Source organism: Ictidomys tridecemlineatus, chromosome 1 (genome assembly GCF_052094955.1).
Source record: "Ictidomys tridecemlineatus isolate mIctTri1 chromosome 1, mIctTri1.hap1, whole genome shotgun sequence".
Classification (NCBI taxonomy): domain Eukaryota; kingdom Metazoa; phylum Chordata; class Mammalia; order Rodentia; family Sciuridae; genus Ictidomys; species Ictidomys tridecemlineatus.
The window spans coordinates 118,298,511-118,315,090 of NC_135477.1; the positions used below are offsets into that span (position 1 = coordinate 118,298,511).

The following is a 16,580-nucleotide window of genomic DNA, read 5'->3' on the forward strand; positions in this document are numbered from 1 at the left end:
GGCAAGTGTGAGGCACATACTAATTCCATCCAGGTAAAAGATCTTACTTTAAAATCCTTTGCTTATATTTCTTATCTGTTCACTTTATTTTTTTCAGTTTTACAAGGATAGCAGAGAATTGGGAGGGCATCTGTCTTTCTTCTAGATAATCTTGTTCTACATCTTTTACAGGTGAAATATCTGTTATGAACAGTGAAAACTAGGTTTGACATTTAGTAAGCACAGCTTCAAGCTACCTTTTGATGACACTCTGTTTAATATCTAATTTTACAGGCTACACTATGCTCTATGAAAGGCTGCATGAGAGCACTTGTGGCCCAACTAAAATCTGAAAGTGAAGACTTACAGCAGGTACCACTTAGAATCTCAAATGTTTCTTGGATATTAGCAGGTTAATATTCTGACTTAAGTCATAGCTCAGTATTTAGTACCTCATGTTTTAGAGTAAAGTTTCAGTAACATTAGAATAAAGGAAAATAATTATAGGAATTTCTTTGCTACAGGTAGAGCATTCCTAATCCAAAATCTGAAACTTTTTGAGTGTTGAACATGACAGCACAAGTAGAAAATTACACACCATGAAACTTCATGCACAAAATTATTAAAATGCTATATTAAAGTTACTTTCAGGTTATATATATAAGATGTGTATGAAACATGAATTTTATATTTAGACTTGGGTGCTATGTCCAGGTTATTGCATACTGTATATATGCACATTCCAAAAGCAAACAAAATCTGAAACCCAAAACACTTCTGGTCCCAAGCATTTTGGATAAGGTTTTCTCAACCTGAATAGATTTTATTCTTAACCTCTAGCATTAGAAATAAAAGGAAGCTAGTATTAAGCATTTTTATACAAATTTTTCTAAAATTGATTCATTTGCAGGTTATTGCAAGTGTTTTGAGGAATCTGTCTTGGCGAGCAGATGTAAATAGTAAAAAGACATTGCGGGAAGTTGGAAGTGTAAAAGCATTGATGGAATGTGCTTTGGAAGTTAAAAAGGTACCCTTGAAAATAGTACTGTAATATGGATTCATGTCAGCTACCTTTTTTTGCCACCTTCTCCATACTTCTCCCCTCACCTTGCCAGGAGATTTCCTAATTTCTGACCTATTTATCTTCATTGTTTTAGTTCAATCTCTAGGAGTATTAAAGGGGAAAGAATTTGTATATGGTAGTTTAGTCAGGGTTTCTCAGCTCTGACATTGTAAACACTTTTGACCCAGATAATTATTTGTTTTAGGGGGCTGACCTATGCATTGTAGGATATTTTGCAGCATCCATAGCCTTTGCCCACTAGCTGACAGCACACCATCCCCTTGCCCCCGACAGGTGTGATAATCCAAAAGATTTCCAAATATTGCCAAATGTCGCTCAAGAAAAAGGTACAAAGTCACTCTTGAGAATCTCTGTTGTATTACTTGTGAGCTCTCCAAATTTCATTTCCCCAAAGTCCTAAAAATTTAATGATCAATAGGAAACTCCAAGTAATAATTTCTTTCTAGGACATATCTTCAGGTAGGGTATCTAGTTCAAAAACTAAGCTAGTTTAAAAAAAAAAAAATAGTAAACTTGAAATCGGGGAGCAACCAAGCAAGTTATCTTAGCCAAACTGGGCTTCCTTGACCCAACTGGCCAAGACCTGTAGCTTAAATTTTCTTCTTAAAAACTTTTATTTTCAGAGAGAGTGAAGAGTTTTTTTTGTTTTTCACTATTTATTTAGTTTTGTATTTTTAGTGAAGTCTATTTTTTATACCTGGAAGACACTTGAAAATTTATTAGGAGAAAAGTATTCAACTAAATTACTAGTTATAAAGATAATATTCAAATATGCTTGGGGTATGCATAAAGATACCTTTAAAGCTACTGAATGGAGCTGGTCATAGTGGTGCATGCCTCTAATTCCAGCAACTTGAGAGGCTGAAGCAGGACAATCACAGTTCAAGGCCAGCCTGGGCAACTTAATGAGAAGCTGTCTCAAAATAAAAAGGACTAGGGATGTACCTTAGTGGTAGAGTGCCCCCTGTGTTCAATTCTCAGTACTGCAGAAAAGTAAAATAAAATTGAGCCGAAAACTAACACTTCAGAAAAGAAGTTATATTAATGACCATTAAGCACTAGAAAAGATTAATGACATCCTTAGTTCTAAGGGAAATGCAAATCAAAAATACAGTGAGATACCATTACACAGATCATATTACTTAAAGTTTAAAAATTGGTCAAGTATTATAAGGATGTTGAGCAGTAGAGATCCTATATACTTCTGGTGAGAATGTGAAATGGTGTAACCACTTTAAAACATTTGGCAGGGACTGGGGTTGTGGCTCAGTGGTAGAGCACTTGCCTAGCATATTCAGGGCACTGGGTTTGATTCTCAACACCACATAAAAATAAATAAATAAAATAAAGGTATTGTGTCCAACTACAACTAAAAAAAAAAAAAAAAAAACACTTTACAGTGTTTTTAAGTTAAACATACACCTGCCATATGACCCAGCCATTGCACTTCTAAGTATTTTACCCAAGAGGAACAAAAACTGATGTTCACACACAGAATTACACATGAATGTTCGTAGTAATTTTGTTTGTGATAACATAAATTAGAAATAACTCTGATGTCTGTCAGCAGGTAAATGGTAAACAAATTGTGGTATATCTGTACAATAAAATTCAACTCAGCTATAAAAAAGAATTAACTAGGCAGGCATGGTAGCACATGCATATAGTCTAAGCCACTAGGGAGGCTGAAGTGGGAGGATCACTTGAGTCCAGTTGTTCAAGACCAGCCTGGACAATACAGACCTAAAGATCTACATACAGATTTAATTGATACAGACTTAAAAAGCTAGATTAAAAGATACATCCTACTGAAAAACACAGAAGACCATAATAAATGGAAAGACTTATCCTTTGCTTGGAAAAGGCCATTTTACCCTAAATTTATCTTTTTTTTTTTTAAGTTATGTTGTGTTACCCAGGCTGATGACCTTAAGTAATGCTCTTGCCTCAGCTTCCGAAGTAGCTGGGACTTAAAGAATGTGCAAAACCATGTCCAGTTTCATCTATAAATTTTTAATGTAAGGCCAATCTTGGAAAAACTAGCCGATCAGAAATTGCTATTATACAATTCTGATTTGGGCTTCCTGGTTAACAATATTAAGAGTTTGTTGGTTTCCTCTTTGTCTATATTCAGTGCAGTAGTCATTGTGAACATGCTTTTTCTCTAATTAGTCATTGATTGCCTTTCAGCTTTATTTACTACTACTCATGATCAAGAATCAGGACTTCTTCCTATTTCCCCTGCATGTATGGCAGCACTTTAACTCTGTTCAGCTAGCTTACACCTTCCACACAATAGAGCCTTGTCTTTAATGTGTTCTGTGCCCCAGTTTTTACTGTTTACTTAAAAATGTGAGTACTTTACTCTTGTCCTCTACATCTTCTCTAATGGATCCTTCTTTTCTTATGTTTCAACTACATAAGAAACCCAGTCTTTTGAAAATGAAAATAAAAATGCTCTGTGGCTTCTAACTACTACAGTGTTTTTCTTTTCCTGTAACATCCAAAGCCTTGAACAAGTTACTTGCTTCATTTAATTAGTCATACCATCTTCAGTCTCTCCTGATTTTGCTTCTGATACAGCTCTTTTCCAGGTTGCAAAATCTGGATTTATGGATTCACTTTGGTTTTTCTTTTCTACCTTCACCTGTATTTTATACTTTATGATCACGCAACTTACTAAAACTCCTTTGCTTTCACCTGTATTTCCAACTTTATATATATATATATATATTGTTTTTTTTTAAGTTGTTGATAGACATTTGTTTGTTTGTTTGTTTATATGTGGTGCTGAGAATCGAACTCAATGCCTCACACATGCCAGGCAAGTGCGCTACTGCTGAGCCGCAGCCCTATATTTCCAACTGCTAATCATTTTGTCCTTGTCATTTTGTGTGTGAGCGTACGTATATATGCATGCACACATACACACTGAGGATGGAGCCTAGGGCCTAGTATATACTAAGCACACTTTCTACCACTACACCACATCCCTAACTCCTAATCATTTCTTTTCTCCTCTGTTTTGAACTGTAAAACTTTATTGAATCAAAACTCTTGGCCTTTGACATATAGTAACACAGAGAGCAACTTTTGTTTTTCTAACTTTAGCTCTTCTGGGCAAATTGCAGTTTGACTCACTGATCTAAAGACTTGCCATCTTTCTTATTCTCAGAAGCTTAAAATGCTCTGCCTTTACTTCAATCACATTGCAATTAAAATTGAGCTTTTCTCACATCTTGATTGTGGAAGCATTTCCTTCCTGCCTCTTTCTAGCTCTCTGATAAACATTGTCTAAATCTACTCCAATACTGTTTCATTTAATTAATTTCTTGATAAAGAGAATGGGTAGTTAACTACTTTTTTATTTAGGCCCATAATGTTTCCTGTGGCATTTAAAGCCTATATTTTAACTCTCTGAACTTACGTTCTACAGTTCCCAGCATGGGCCTTGGTCTCCTTTGTGTCTTTTTATTCTACAGTCCTTCCTTCCTGATTTGTTTTTGTTTTTGGTAATAGTATTAAACCCAGAGTTACAGTTGTATGCCACTGCACCTAGCCCTTCTTCCTGATTTCTGCTTCCATACTTTATTTGTTTGTTTGGTTGGTTGGTTGGTTGGTTTTTGTACTGATGATTGTACTGAGGATTTTGTACTGAGGATTTTGTGCTGAATCATTGTGATACATCCCCGGCTCTTTTTGTATTTAATTTAGATTCAGGGGCTCACTGAGTTGCTTAGGGCCTCGATGAGTTGCTGGGCTGGCTTTGAACTCACAATCCTCTTGCCTTAGTCTCCTGAGCCACTGGGATTACAGGTGTGCACCACTGCACCTGGCTACTCCCATACCTTTTGGGGGGGGGGGGCAGGGGTAGTAACCCAGATTGAACTCAGGGGCACTCAACCACTGAGCCATAAAGCCAGCCCTATATTGTATCTAGAGACAGGGTCTCACTGAGTTGCTTAGTGCCTCTCTTTTTGTTGAGGCTATCTTTGAGCTCACGGTCCTCCTGCCTCCACAAGCCACTGGGATTACATACCTTTTATCATTCTGCTTCCCCTGCGAGGAGCTACTGTCTTCTCTTCTCTATGAACGTACAGGTCTTATCCTCCTACAGAACAGTCTTCTCTGGAATATTTTATTAAAATTCAGGCTGCAATAATCTTTTAGAGTACCTTGTTTTGTTTTGTTTTGTTAATTGTTTGAAGTGCCTGTATGATAGGCACATAATAGATTTCTTTTTTTAATATTTATTTTTTAGTTTTATGTGGACATAATATCTTTATTTTATTTTCATGTGATACTGAGGATCTAACCCAGTGCCTCATGCATGCTACGCAAGCACTCTACCACTGAGCCACAACCCCAGCCCCAACAGATAGTAAATTTCTAATGAATGTTTTTTGTGAGATAAGTACAAAGACTGACACCAGGATCATGGGAGATTGTGACCAATTGCATATCAAAATGTTTCTATGGCAAGTGCAGTTTGACATTTTACTATGATATTGTATATTAGGGAGTTTTGACTTTTTGTAATTAGTTTGCATCTTTGAAACATTTTTCCAGTATCCTTTCTTCTTTCCATAAGTTACATTGTTACTTTTGGATCAACCACATATAGACATTTATGTATGTTTTTAATACAAATGTAATACTGTATATACTGCTTTGCAAATTGCTCTTATCATTTAACAGTACTTCTAAGATGTCTTTCCCTATTTCCCCAACAACTCAGGAAGCTGAAGCAGGAGGATGGCAAGTTCCAACCTGGGAAACTTAGTGAGACCCTATCTACAAATTAAAAGGGCTGGGGATGTAACTCAGTGGTAGAATGCCCTGGGTTCAATTCCTAGTACTATGGTGCAGGGAAGGCGAGGAGGGAGGGGGATGATTTTCCTTATCCATGTATAGTAATAGAGGCTTTTTTAAATTTAGTTTCCATTGATTTGAAAATGTTATCTTTTCATAATGTACATGAAGTATGTGTGTGTGTATACACACACACACACACTGTAAGTTCTGTAAGATATGTGTATCATTTAAACAGGGAAGACCATTAATTTCATATTGTGTTATGCTTAATTTGGGATATTGCTTAAATTTTATTTGATATTTTATGAAAGTTTTTCTAAATGAAAATTTCTTAATAGTTTACCAGTGAATGACTTGGGAAGATCAAGGTTTAAAGCCAGCCTCAGCAACTTAGCAAGACCCTGTCTCAAAATTAAAAAATAAAAAGGGCTGGGTGGGATGTGGCTCAGTGGTAGAGTACCCGTGGTTCAATCTCTGGTGCCAAAAAATTTAAAAATTTTACTAGTCAGAGTTGGAAAACTGGGGAAATCAAAAAACAAACTTTGTTCAGTAGAAGTCAACATAAAAAGTCATGAAAAACAAATTTCAGTTCTAATTAGATGACACATATTCTGTTTTTTAATAGGAATCAACCCTCAAAAGCGTACTGAGTGCCTTATGGAATTTGTCAGCACATTGCACTGAGAATAAAGCTGATATATGTGCTGTAGATGGTGCGCTTGCGTTTTTGGTTGGCACTCTCACTTACCGGAGCCAGACAAATACTTTAGCCATTATTGAAAGTGGAGGTGGGATATTACGGAATGTATCCAGCTTGATAGCTACAAATGAGGACCACAGGTATATACAGAGTTCTATATTACTTTCTACATGAATTCATTTCTTTGAAAAGACCTAATCGTGAGCAGTGTTTTGTATAATTATTAATAAGTTCAAAACCAAAATACACTTAGTACAGTGAAAAGATAAATGTTAATCCCAGTTTTACTCATTAGTGTATTTTTTCTAATAAAGTTTATAGTACCATAAAGGAGATTAGACAAACAAATGTTAAGAGATATAATCCATGTGTGGAGGAATAAATAAGAGTCATAAATATTAGAACAAAATTCTTTCTTGTTTATTACTATGGCATAAAGGAATATGAAGCTTATTTTAAAAACAGCAAAATGATGAGCATGATTCTGAAAGTATAAAGGCTCTAATTTTTCCAGTGGTGTCTTAACATCACTTATCATATTATTTAAGTACCAGCCAATCTACTAGGTTTCTAAAATCTGAAAGATCAGAGTCAGAGCACACATTTTTAAAACTTGGGATCTATAATATGTCAACAAAAATATGAGTATTTTCAGAGCTTATTCATTTTTTTAAATATATCCAGTGTTATTCCTGTTGTTTTCAAAAAGAGCATCAGGTTCTTTTAATAGAGAATATAAACATCTTTTTATTTAAGTTTTTGATGTAAAACTTCAAGGTTTTTATATTCCTTTCTGCTACGCCAAAAGTATTTTGTAAACTCAGTAAGTACTCAGTTGACTACTGGACTATTGAGAAAAGACCACCACATTAAAGTTTATTGTGCACCCTTACCAGTCTATTTTAAGGCCTATTAAGCTGAATATGCTGTCAATGAACTTCAGTTTTCCATGCATTAAACTAGCTAGTGCTCTTTCAAGTCTCAGAGTTCATTATGCTGATTTTTAGCCCTTGTATTTACATGCTTTAAATATTTTGAAAACCTTTACTTTACATTATTTTTCAAAATAATGACAACACACACAATCTGCCAAAGAGTACTTGTAAGAAAGATAACATGCCAGAAAATTAAACTGGAGACATAGAGATTACTCTAGAAAGTAGGTTTGCTGATATGTACATAAAGTATGCTCTGTGACTACATAAAAAATGTATCAGTTCTGTTTACCTCTTCCAAGATATTAGTAGTCAACATTGTGGCTTGCATGTGTAGGCTAAATTACCACAAAATTCCTGTTCAGTTTAAGATTTCATGATATATTTATGACACTTAAATTGTAAAACTGTTACCATATGAAAAGAATAAATGTATTTGGTACCTGCCCCCTGCCAAGAGTATTTTAAGCTATTGGATCAGAATAGGAAATGTAGAATAGATAGAAAATCACATTTTCTGCTGAGGGCCATTACCAAGTCTGACAGATGAGTATTTTTAATCAATAAACATTGAATGAACTAAGAACAAAAGATGTGAATGCTTGAAATTTATAGAATAATTGGTATAATTTTAACATGCCTATTATTAACTTTTAGTAAAATTATCTTTAGATTTACCTGTTTTCTATCTTACAGATTTTTTTTTTTCACTCTGTGATTTCTTGTTTTTATTCCAGGCAAATCCTAAGAGAGAACAACTGCCTACAAACTTTGTTACAACACTTGAAATCTCACAGTTTGACAATAGTCAGTAATGCATGTGGAACTTTGTGGAATCTCTCAGCAAGAAATCCTAAAGACCAGGAAGCATTATGGGATATGGGGGCTGTTAGCATGCTCAAGAATCTCATTCATTCAAAGCACAAAATGATTGCTATGGGAAGTGCTGCAGCTTTAAGGAATCTCATGGCAAATCGACCTGCAAAATATAAGGACGCCAATATTATGTCTCCTGGTTCAAGCTTACCATCTCTTCATGTTAGGAAACAGAAAGCCCTAGAAGCAGAATTAGATGCTCAGCATTTATCTGAAACTTTTGACAACATTGACAATTTAAGTCCTAAGGCATCTCATCGTAGTAAGCAAAGACACAAGCAAAATCTTTATGGTGACTACGTTTTCGACACCAATCGACATGATGATAATAGATCAGACAATTTTAATACTGGAAATATGACTGTTCTTTCACCATATTTGAATACTACAGTATTGCCCAGCTCCTCATCATCAAGGGGGAGTTTAGATAGTTCTCGTTCTGAAAAAGATAGAAGTTTGGAGAGGGAGCGAGGAATTGGCCTAAGCAGCTACCACCCAACTACAGAAAATCCAGGAACCTCTTCAAAGAGAGGTTTGCCAATCTCAACCACTGCAGCCCAAATTGCCAAAGTCATGGAAGAAGTATCAGCCATTCATACCTCCCAGGAAGACAGAAGTTCTGGTTCTACCACTGAATTACATTGTGTGACAGATGAAAGGAATGCAATAAGAAGAAGTTCCACTGCCCACACACATTCAAACACATACAATTTTACTAAGTCAGAAAATTCAAATAGGACATGCTCTATGCCTTATGGTAAACTGGAATATAAAAGATCTTCAAATGATAGTTTAAATAGTGTCAGTAGTAGTGATGGTTATGGTAAAAGAGGTCAAATGAAACCTTCAGTTGAATCCTATTCTGAAGATGATGAAAGTAAATTTTGCAGTTACGGTCAGTATCCAGCTGACCTAGCCCATAAAATACATAGTGCAAATCATATGGATGATAATGATGGAGAACTGGATACACCAATAAATTATAGTCTTAAATATTCAGATGAGCAGTTGAACTCTGGAAGGCAAAGTCCTTCACAGAATGAAAGATGGGCAAGACCAAAACACATAATAGAAGATGAAATAAAACAAAATGAGCAGAGACAATCAAGGAGTCAAAATACCACTTACCCTGTATATACTGAGAGTACTGATGATAAACACCTTAAGTTCCAGCCACATTTTGGACAGCAAGAATGTGTTTCCCCATATAGGTCAAGGGGAACCAATGGTTCAGAAACAAATCGAGTGGGTTCTGGTCATGGAATTAATCAAAATGTAAACCAGTCTTTGTGTCAGGAAGATGACTATGAAGATGATAAGCCAACCAACTATAGTGAACGCTATTCTGAAGAAGAACAGCATGAAGAAGAGGAGAGACCAACAAATTATAGCATAAAATATAATGAAGAAAAGCATCATGTGGATCAGCCTATTGATTATAGTTTAAAATATGCCACTGACATTTCTTCCTCACAGAAACCATCATTTCCATTTTCAAAGAGTTCATCTGCACAAAATACTAAAACTGAACATATCTCTTCAAATAGTGAGAAGGCATCCACACCTTCATCCAATGCAAAAAGGCAAACTCAGTTACATCCAAGTTCAGCACAGAATAGAAACGGTCAGACTCAAAAAACTACCACTTGCAAAGTTCCCTCTATCAACCAAGAAACAATTCAGACTTACTGTGTAGAAGACACCCCAATATGTTTTTCAAGGTGCAGTTCATTATCATCTTTGTCATCAGCTGAAGATGAAATAGGATGTGATCAGACAACACAGGAAGCAGATTCTTCTAATACTCTGCAAATAGCAGAAATAAAAGAGAACAATGTAACTAGATCAACTGAAGATCCTGTAAGTGAAGTTCCAACAGTATCTCAGCATGTTAGAACCAAACCCAGTCGACTCCAAGCTTCCAGTCTGTCTACAGAATCAACCAGACACAAAGCTGTTGAATTTTCTTCAGGGGCCAAGTCTCCCTCCAAAAGTGGTGCTCAAACACCCAAAAGTCCACCAGAGCACTATGTTCAGGAGACTCCACTCATGTTTAGCAGATGTACTTCTGTCAGTTCACTTGATAGTTTTGAGAGTCGTTCCATTGCCAGCTCTGTTCAGAGTGAACCGTGCAGTGGAATGGTAAGTGGCATTATAAGCCCCAGTGACCTTCCAGATAGCCCTGGACAAACCATGCCACCAAGCAGAAGTAAAACCCCTCCACCACCTCCTCAGACAGTTCAAACCAAGCGAGAGGTACCTAAAAATAAAGTACCTACTACTGAAAAAAGAGAGAGTGGACCTAAGCAAGCTGCTGTAAATGCTGCAGTTCAGAGGGTCCAGGTTCTTCCAGATGCTGATACTTTGTTACATTTTGCCACAGAGAGTACTCCAGATGGATTTTCTTGTTCATCTAGCCTGAGTGCCCTAAGCCTTGATGAACCATTTATACAGAAAGATGTAGAGCTAAGAATAATGCCTCCAGTTCATGAAAATGACAATGGGAATGAAACAGAACCAGAGCAGCCTGAAGAATCAAATGAAAACCAGGACAAAGAGGCAGAAAAACCTGTTGATTCTGAAAAAGATCTACTAGATGATTCAGATGATGATGATATTGAAATATTAGAAGAATGTATTATTTCTGCGATGCCAACAAAGTCATCACGCAAAGCCAAAAAGCTAGCCCAGACTGCTTCAAAATTACCTCCACCTGTGGCAAGGAAACCAAGTCAATTGCCTGTGTACAAACTTCTTCCATCACAAAACAGGTTACAGGCACAAAAGCATGTTAGTTTTACACCAGGAGATGACATGCCACGGGTGTATTGTGTAGAAGGGACACCTATAAACTTTTCCACAGCTACATCTCTAAGTGATCTTACAATAGAATCCCCTCCAAATGAGTTAGCTGCTGGAGAAGGGATTAGAGCAGGGGCACAGTCAGGTGAATTTGAAAAAAGAGATACCATTCCTACAGAAGGCAGAAGTACAGATGAGGCTCAAAGAGGAAAAACCTCATCTGTAACTATGCCTGAATTGGATGACAGTAAAACAGAAGAAGGCGATATTCTTGCAGAATGCATTAATTCTGCTATGCCCAAAGGGAAAAGTCACAAGCCTTTCCGTGTGAAAAAGATAATGGACCAGGTCCAGCAAGCATCTGTGTCTTCATCTGGAACTAACAAAAATCAAATAGATAGTAAGAAAAAGAAGCCTACTTCACCAGTAAAACCTATGCCACAAAATACCGAGTATAGGACACGTGTGAAAAAGAACACAGACTCAAAGAATAACTTAAATACCGAACCAGCTTTCTCAGACAACAAAGATTCAAAGAAACAAAACTTGAAGACTAATTCCAAGGACTTCAATGATAAGCTACCAAATAATGAAGATAGAGTTAGAGGAAGTTTTACTTTTGATTCACCTCATCATTACACCCCTATTGAAGGAACTCCTTATTGTTTTTCACGAAATGATTCTTTAAGTTCTTTAGACTTTGATGATGATGATGTTGACCTTTCCAGGGAAAAGGCAGAATTAAGAAAGGGGAAAGACAGTAAGGATTCAGAAGCTAAAGTTGCCAGCCACACAGAACTAACATCAAGCCAACAGTCATCTAATAAGTCACAAGCTGTTACAAAACATCCAATAAGTCGAGGCCAGTCTAAACCCATACTACAGAAGCAACCCACTTTTCCTCAGTCATCCAAAGACATACCAGATAGAGGGGCAGCAACTGATGAAAAATTACAGAATTTTGCTATTGAAAATACACCAGTTTGCTTTTCTCGTAATTCTTCTCTGAGTTCTCTTAGTGACATTGACCAAGAAAACAACAATAACAAAGAAAATGAACCTATTAAAGAGACTGCGCCACCTGCTTCACAAGGAGAACCAAGTAAACCCCAGGCATCAGGTTATGCTCCTAAATCATTTCATGTTGAGGATACTCCTGTTTGTTTCTCAAGAAACAGTTCTCTCAGTTCTCTTAGTATTGATTCTGAAGATGACCTGTTGCAGGAATGTATAAGTTCTGCAATGCCAAAAAAGAAAAGGCCTTCAAGACTCAAGGGTGATAATGAAAAACATAGTCCCAGAAATATGGGTGGCATATTAGCTGAAGATTTGACACTTGATTTGAAAGATATACAGAAACCAGATTCAGAGCATGGTTTGTCCCCTGACTCAGAAAATTTTGATTGGAAAGCTATTCAAGAAGGTGCAAATTCCATAGTGAGTAGTTTGCATCAAGCTGCTGCTGCTGCATGTTTATCTAGACAAGCTTCATCTGATTCAGATTCCATTCTTTCACTGAAATCAGGAATCTCTCTGGGATCACCTTTTCATCTTACACCTGATCAAGAGGAAAAACCCTTCACGGGTAATAAAGGACCACGAATTCTCAAGCCTGGGGAGAAAAGTACATTGGAAACTAAAAAAATGGAATCTGAAAATAAAGGAATCAAAGGAGGAAAAAAAGTTTATAAAAGCTTGATTACTGGAAAAGTTCGATCTAATTCAGAAATTTCCAGCCAAATGAAACAGCCCCTTCAAACAAACATGCCTTCAATCTCTCGAGGTAGGACAATGATTCATATTCCGGGAGTTCGAAATAGCTCCTCAAGTACAAGCCCTGTTTCTAAAAAAGGCCCACCCCTTAAGACTCCAGCCTCCAAAAGCCCTAGTGAAGGTCAAGCAACCACCACTTCCCCTAGAGGAACCAAGCCTTCAGTGAAATCAGAATTAAGCCCTGTTACCAGGCAGACTTCACAAATAGGTGGGTCAAATAAAGGGCCTTCTAGGTCAGGATCTAGAGATTCTACTCCTTCAAGACCTGCCCAGCAACCATTAACTAGACCTATGCAGTCTCCAGGGCGAAACTCAATTTCACCTGGTAGAAATGGAATAAGTCCTCCTAACAAATTATCTCAACTGCCCAGAACATCATCCCCTAGTACTGCTTCAACTAAGTCTTCAGGCTCTGGGAAAATGTCATATACATCTCCAGGCAGACAGATGAGCCAACAAAACCTTACCAAACAAACAGGCTTATCCAAGAATACCAGTAGTATCCCAAGAAGTGAGTCTGCCTCCAAAGGACTAAATCAGATGAATAATAGCAATGGGTCTAGTAAAAAGGTAGAACTTTCTAGAATGTCTTCAACTAAATCAAGTGGAAGTGAATCTGATCGATCAGAGAGACCTGTATTAGTACGTCAGTCTACTTTCATCAAAGAAGCTCCAAGCCCAACCCTAAGGAGAAAATTGGAGGAATCTGCTTCATTTGAATCTCTTTCTCCATCTTCTAGACCAGATTCTCCCACTAGGTCTCAGGCACAAACACCAGTTTTAAGCCCTTCCCTTCCTGATATGTCTCTGTCCACACATTCATCTGTTCAGGCTGGTGGATGGCGAAAACTTCCACCCAATCTCAGTCCCACTATAGAATATAATGATGGAAGACCAGTAAAGCGTCATGATATAGCACGCTCCCATTCTGAAAGTCCTTCCAGACTTCCAATTAACAGATCAGGAACCTGGAAGCGTGAGCATAGCAAACATTCATCATCCCTTCCTCGAGTAAGCACTTGGAGAAGAACTGGAAGCTCGTCTTCAATTCTTTCTGCCTCATCAGAGTCCAGTGAAAAAGCAAAAAGTGAGGATGAAAAACATGTAAACTCTGTTTCAGGAACAAAACAAACTAAAGAAAACCAAGTATCCACAAAAGGAACATGGAGAAAAATAAAAGAAAGTGAAATTTCTCCCACAAATATTACTTCTCAGAATACTTCTTCGGGTGCTACAAATGGTGCTGAATCAAAAACTCTAATTTATCAAATGGCACCTGCTGTTTCTAAAACAGAGGATGTTTGGGTGAGAATTGAGGACTGTCCCATTAACAACCCTAGATCTGGAAGATCTCCCACAGGTAATACTCCCCCAGTGATTGACAGTGTTTCAGAAAAGGGAAATCCAAATGTGAAAGATTTAAAGGATAATCAGGGAAAACAAAATGGGGGTAATGGCAGTGTCCCCGTGCACACCATGGGTTTGGAAAACCGCCTGAACTCCTTTATTCAGGTAGATGCCCCAGACCAAAAAGGAACTGAGACAAAACAGGGACAGAGTAATCCTGTTCCTGCAGCAGAGACTAGTGAAAGCTCTATAGCAGAGCGTACCCCTTTCAGTTCAAGCAGCTCAAGCAAACACAGTTCACCTAGTGGAACTGTTGCTGCCAGAGTGACTCCTTTTAATTACAACCCAAGTCCTAGGAAAAGCAGCGCAGATAGCACTTCAGCTCGCCCATCTCAGATCCCAACACCAGTGAATAACACCAAGAAACGAGACTCAAAAACTGACAGCACAGAATCCAGTGGAACTCAAAGTCCTAAGCGCCATTCTGGGTCTTACCTTGTGACATCTGTTTAAAAGAGCTGGAAGGACAAAACTAAGAAAATTAGGTGTTAATTACAAATGCTATATAGAAATTTTGTTCTAAATGAAAGTTTAAAGGATTGAAAGTTTTTGTAAATAGGTTTGATTCTTGTTAGAGGGTTTTTGTTCAGGAAGCCATATTTGATAGAGTATACTTTGTCTTCACTGGTCATATTTTGGGAGGCACTCTTAATAGGGAAAAAAGTGGTAAAGCCAAGTATATTTGTACAGTATGTTTTTACATATATTTAAGTAGCATCCATCCCATCATACTTCAGTTATCGCTCATCGTAAAATAATGAACACTACAGATAGAAAATATGATATATTGCTGTTATCAATCATTTCTAGATTATTAACTAATTAAACTTACATCAGGGAGAAATTGGTATTTATGCAAAAAAATTGTTTTAGTCCTGTGAGTCCATCTGACTTCATAATTAATCATGTGGCTGTGAAATTCACAGTAATATGGTTCCCAATGAATAAGTTTACCCAGCCTGCTTTGCTTTACTGCATGAATGAAATGACGGTTCAATTTCAGAAGTTATGATTAACAGTTCTGTGGTCATATGATGTGCATAGAGATAGCTACAGTGTAACAATTTACACTATTTTGTGCTCAAAAAAAAAATCTGTGTAACTGTAAAACATTGAATGAAATTATTTTACCTGAACTAGATTTTATCTGAAAGTAGGTAGAACTTTTGCTATGCTGTAACTGTTGTACATTCTGGTATTTGAGGTGAGATGGCTGCTCTTTTATTAATGAGACATGAATTGTGTCTCAACAGAAACTAAATGAACATTTCAGAATAAATTATTGCTGTATGTAAACTATTACTGAAATTGGTATTTGTTTGAAGGGTCTTATTTCACATTTGTATTAATAATTGTCAAAAGGGCCTCTTTAAAAGCTTATATAAATTTTTTTCTTCAAATTCTATGCATTAAGAGTAAAATTTCTCCTACTGTAATAAAAACAATTGAAGAAGACTGTTGGCACTTAACCATTCCTAAATTTTAATTTTTCTTTATGTGATTAGCACTTCTTCACTTTTCAATATTTTTCCACCCTTTTTCCCCCATTACTCCACTGGAACTCAGTTAAAACAGAGGCATATATATCAGTGTCTGCCTAGCACAGGTCTAGGCATTGAAATAACAGGACCACATAAGTATTCACTTTTTCTTAAAAGAATTCTATACTTGAAATTTTGATTATTCTTAGTACAAGTAGTTTCTTCCATGTTCTATAATGTAACTGTCTTTCCTCCTCATCTTTTCCCTGTTACTACTGGGTCTAACATGCAACACCTTATATCACCCTACCTGTTAAGGCATATTTTCTACAGCCAAATATAATCAGTACTCTGCCATATACAGAAAATACAAATCACATGAAACTTTAAAAGTAGATACAATGCCATTAAGATACTCAAAAGAGGCCCTGGCATTGGGAAAAAGAAAAAATTCAGAGGAGTATTTAAATATCCTTACCTGTTAAGAAAAACTTTATTTTTGATGTGTACAGTTGGTTAGGGGGTTGGGGTGAAGTACCCACTTCCTTATACTAACCTCAGGGGGAGCCCTCTTTCATGAAGGAAAATACACTGATAATAGCAAAGATAATTTACTTAATATATCTTCCCTGAGTTTGTTCTAAAAGATCAAAAGTGACTATGATGATAAATGCTCATATATTTGTTGAATAAATGAAAGGTTTATTTTTAATGATAAAATTCATGCA

At 36.7% G+C, this 16,580-nt stretch overlaps 1 protein-coding gene and 1 long non-coding RNA gene across 15 annotated transcripts in view; one reads left to right on the plus strand and one right to left on the minus strand.

Annotated features, from left to right (window-relative positions):
• Apc (APC regulator of Wnt signaling pathway) overlaps positions 1-15,670 on the plus strand; it is a 116,405-nt gene extending 100,735 nt beyond the window's left edge. For all 13 annotated transcript variants that reach the window (XM_021727688.3, XM_021727690.3, XM_005327230.5 and 10 more), the window contains 4 exons: positions 274-351; positions 890-1,006; positions 6,504-6,718; positions 8,251-15,670. In XM_021727688.3, the coding sequence (XP_021583363.2) occupies positions 274-351; positions 890-1,006; positions 6,504-6,718; positions 8,251-14,824 (6,984 nt within the window). In that variant the 3' untranslated portion in view covers positions 14,825-15,670. The remainder of the gene's footprint in view (positions 1-273; positions 352-889; positions 1,007-6,503; positions 6,719-8,250) is intronic.
• The window catches only part of LOC144376976 (uncharacterized), an 80,822-nt gene that overhangs the window by 56,871 nt on the left and 7,371 nt on the right, over positions 1-16,580 (minus strand). The window lies entirely within an intron of this gene.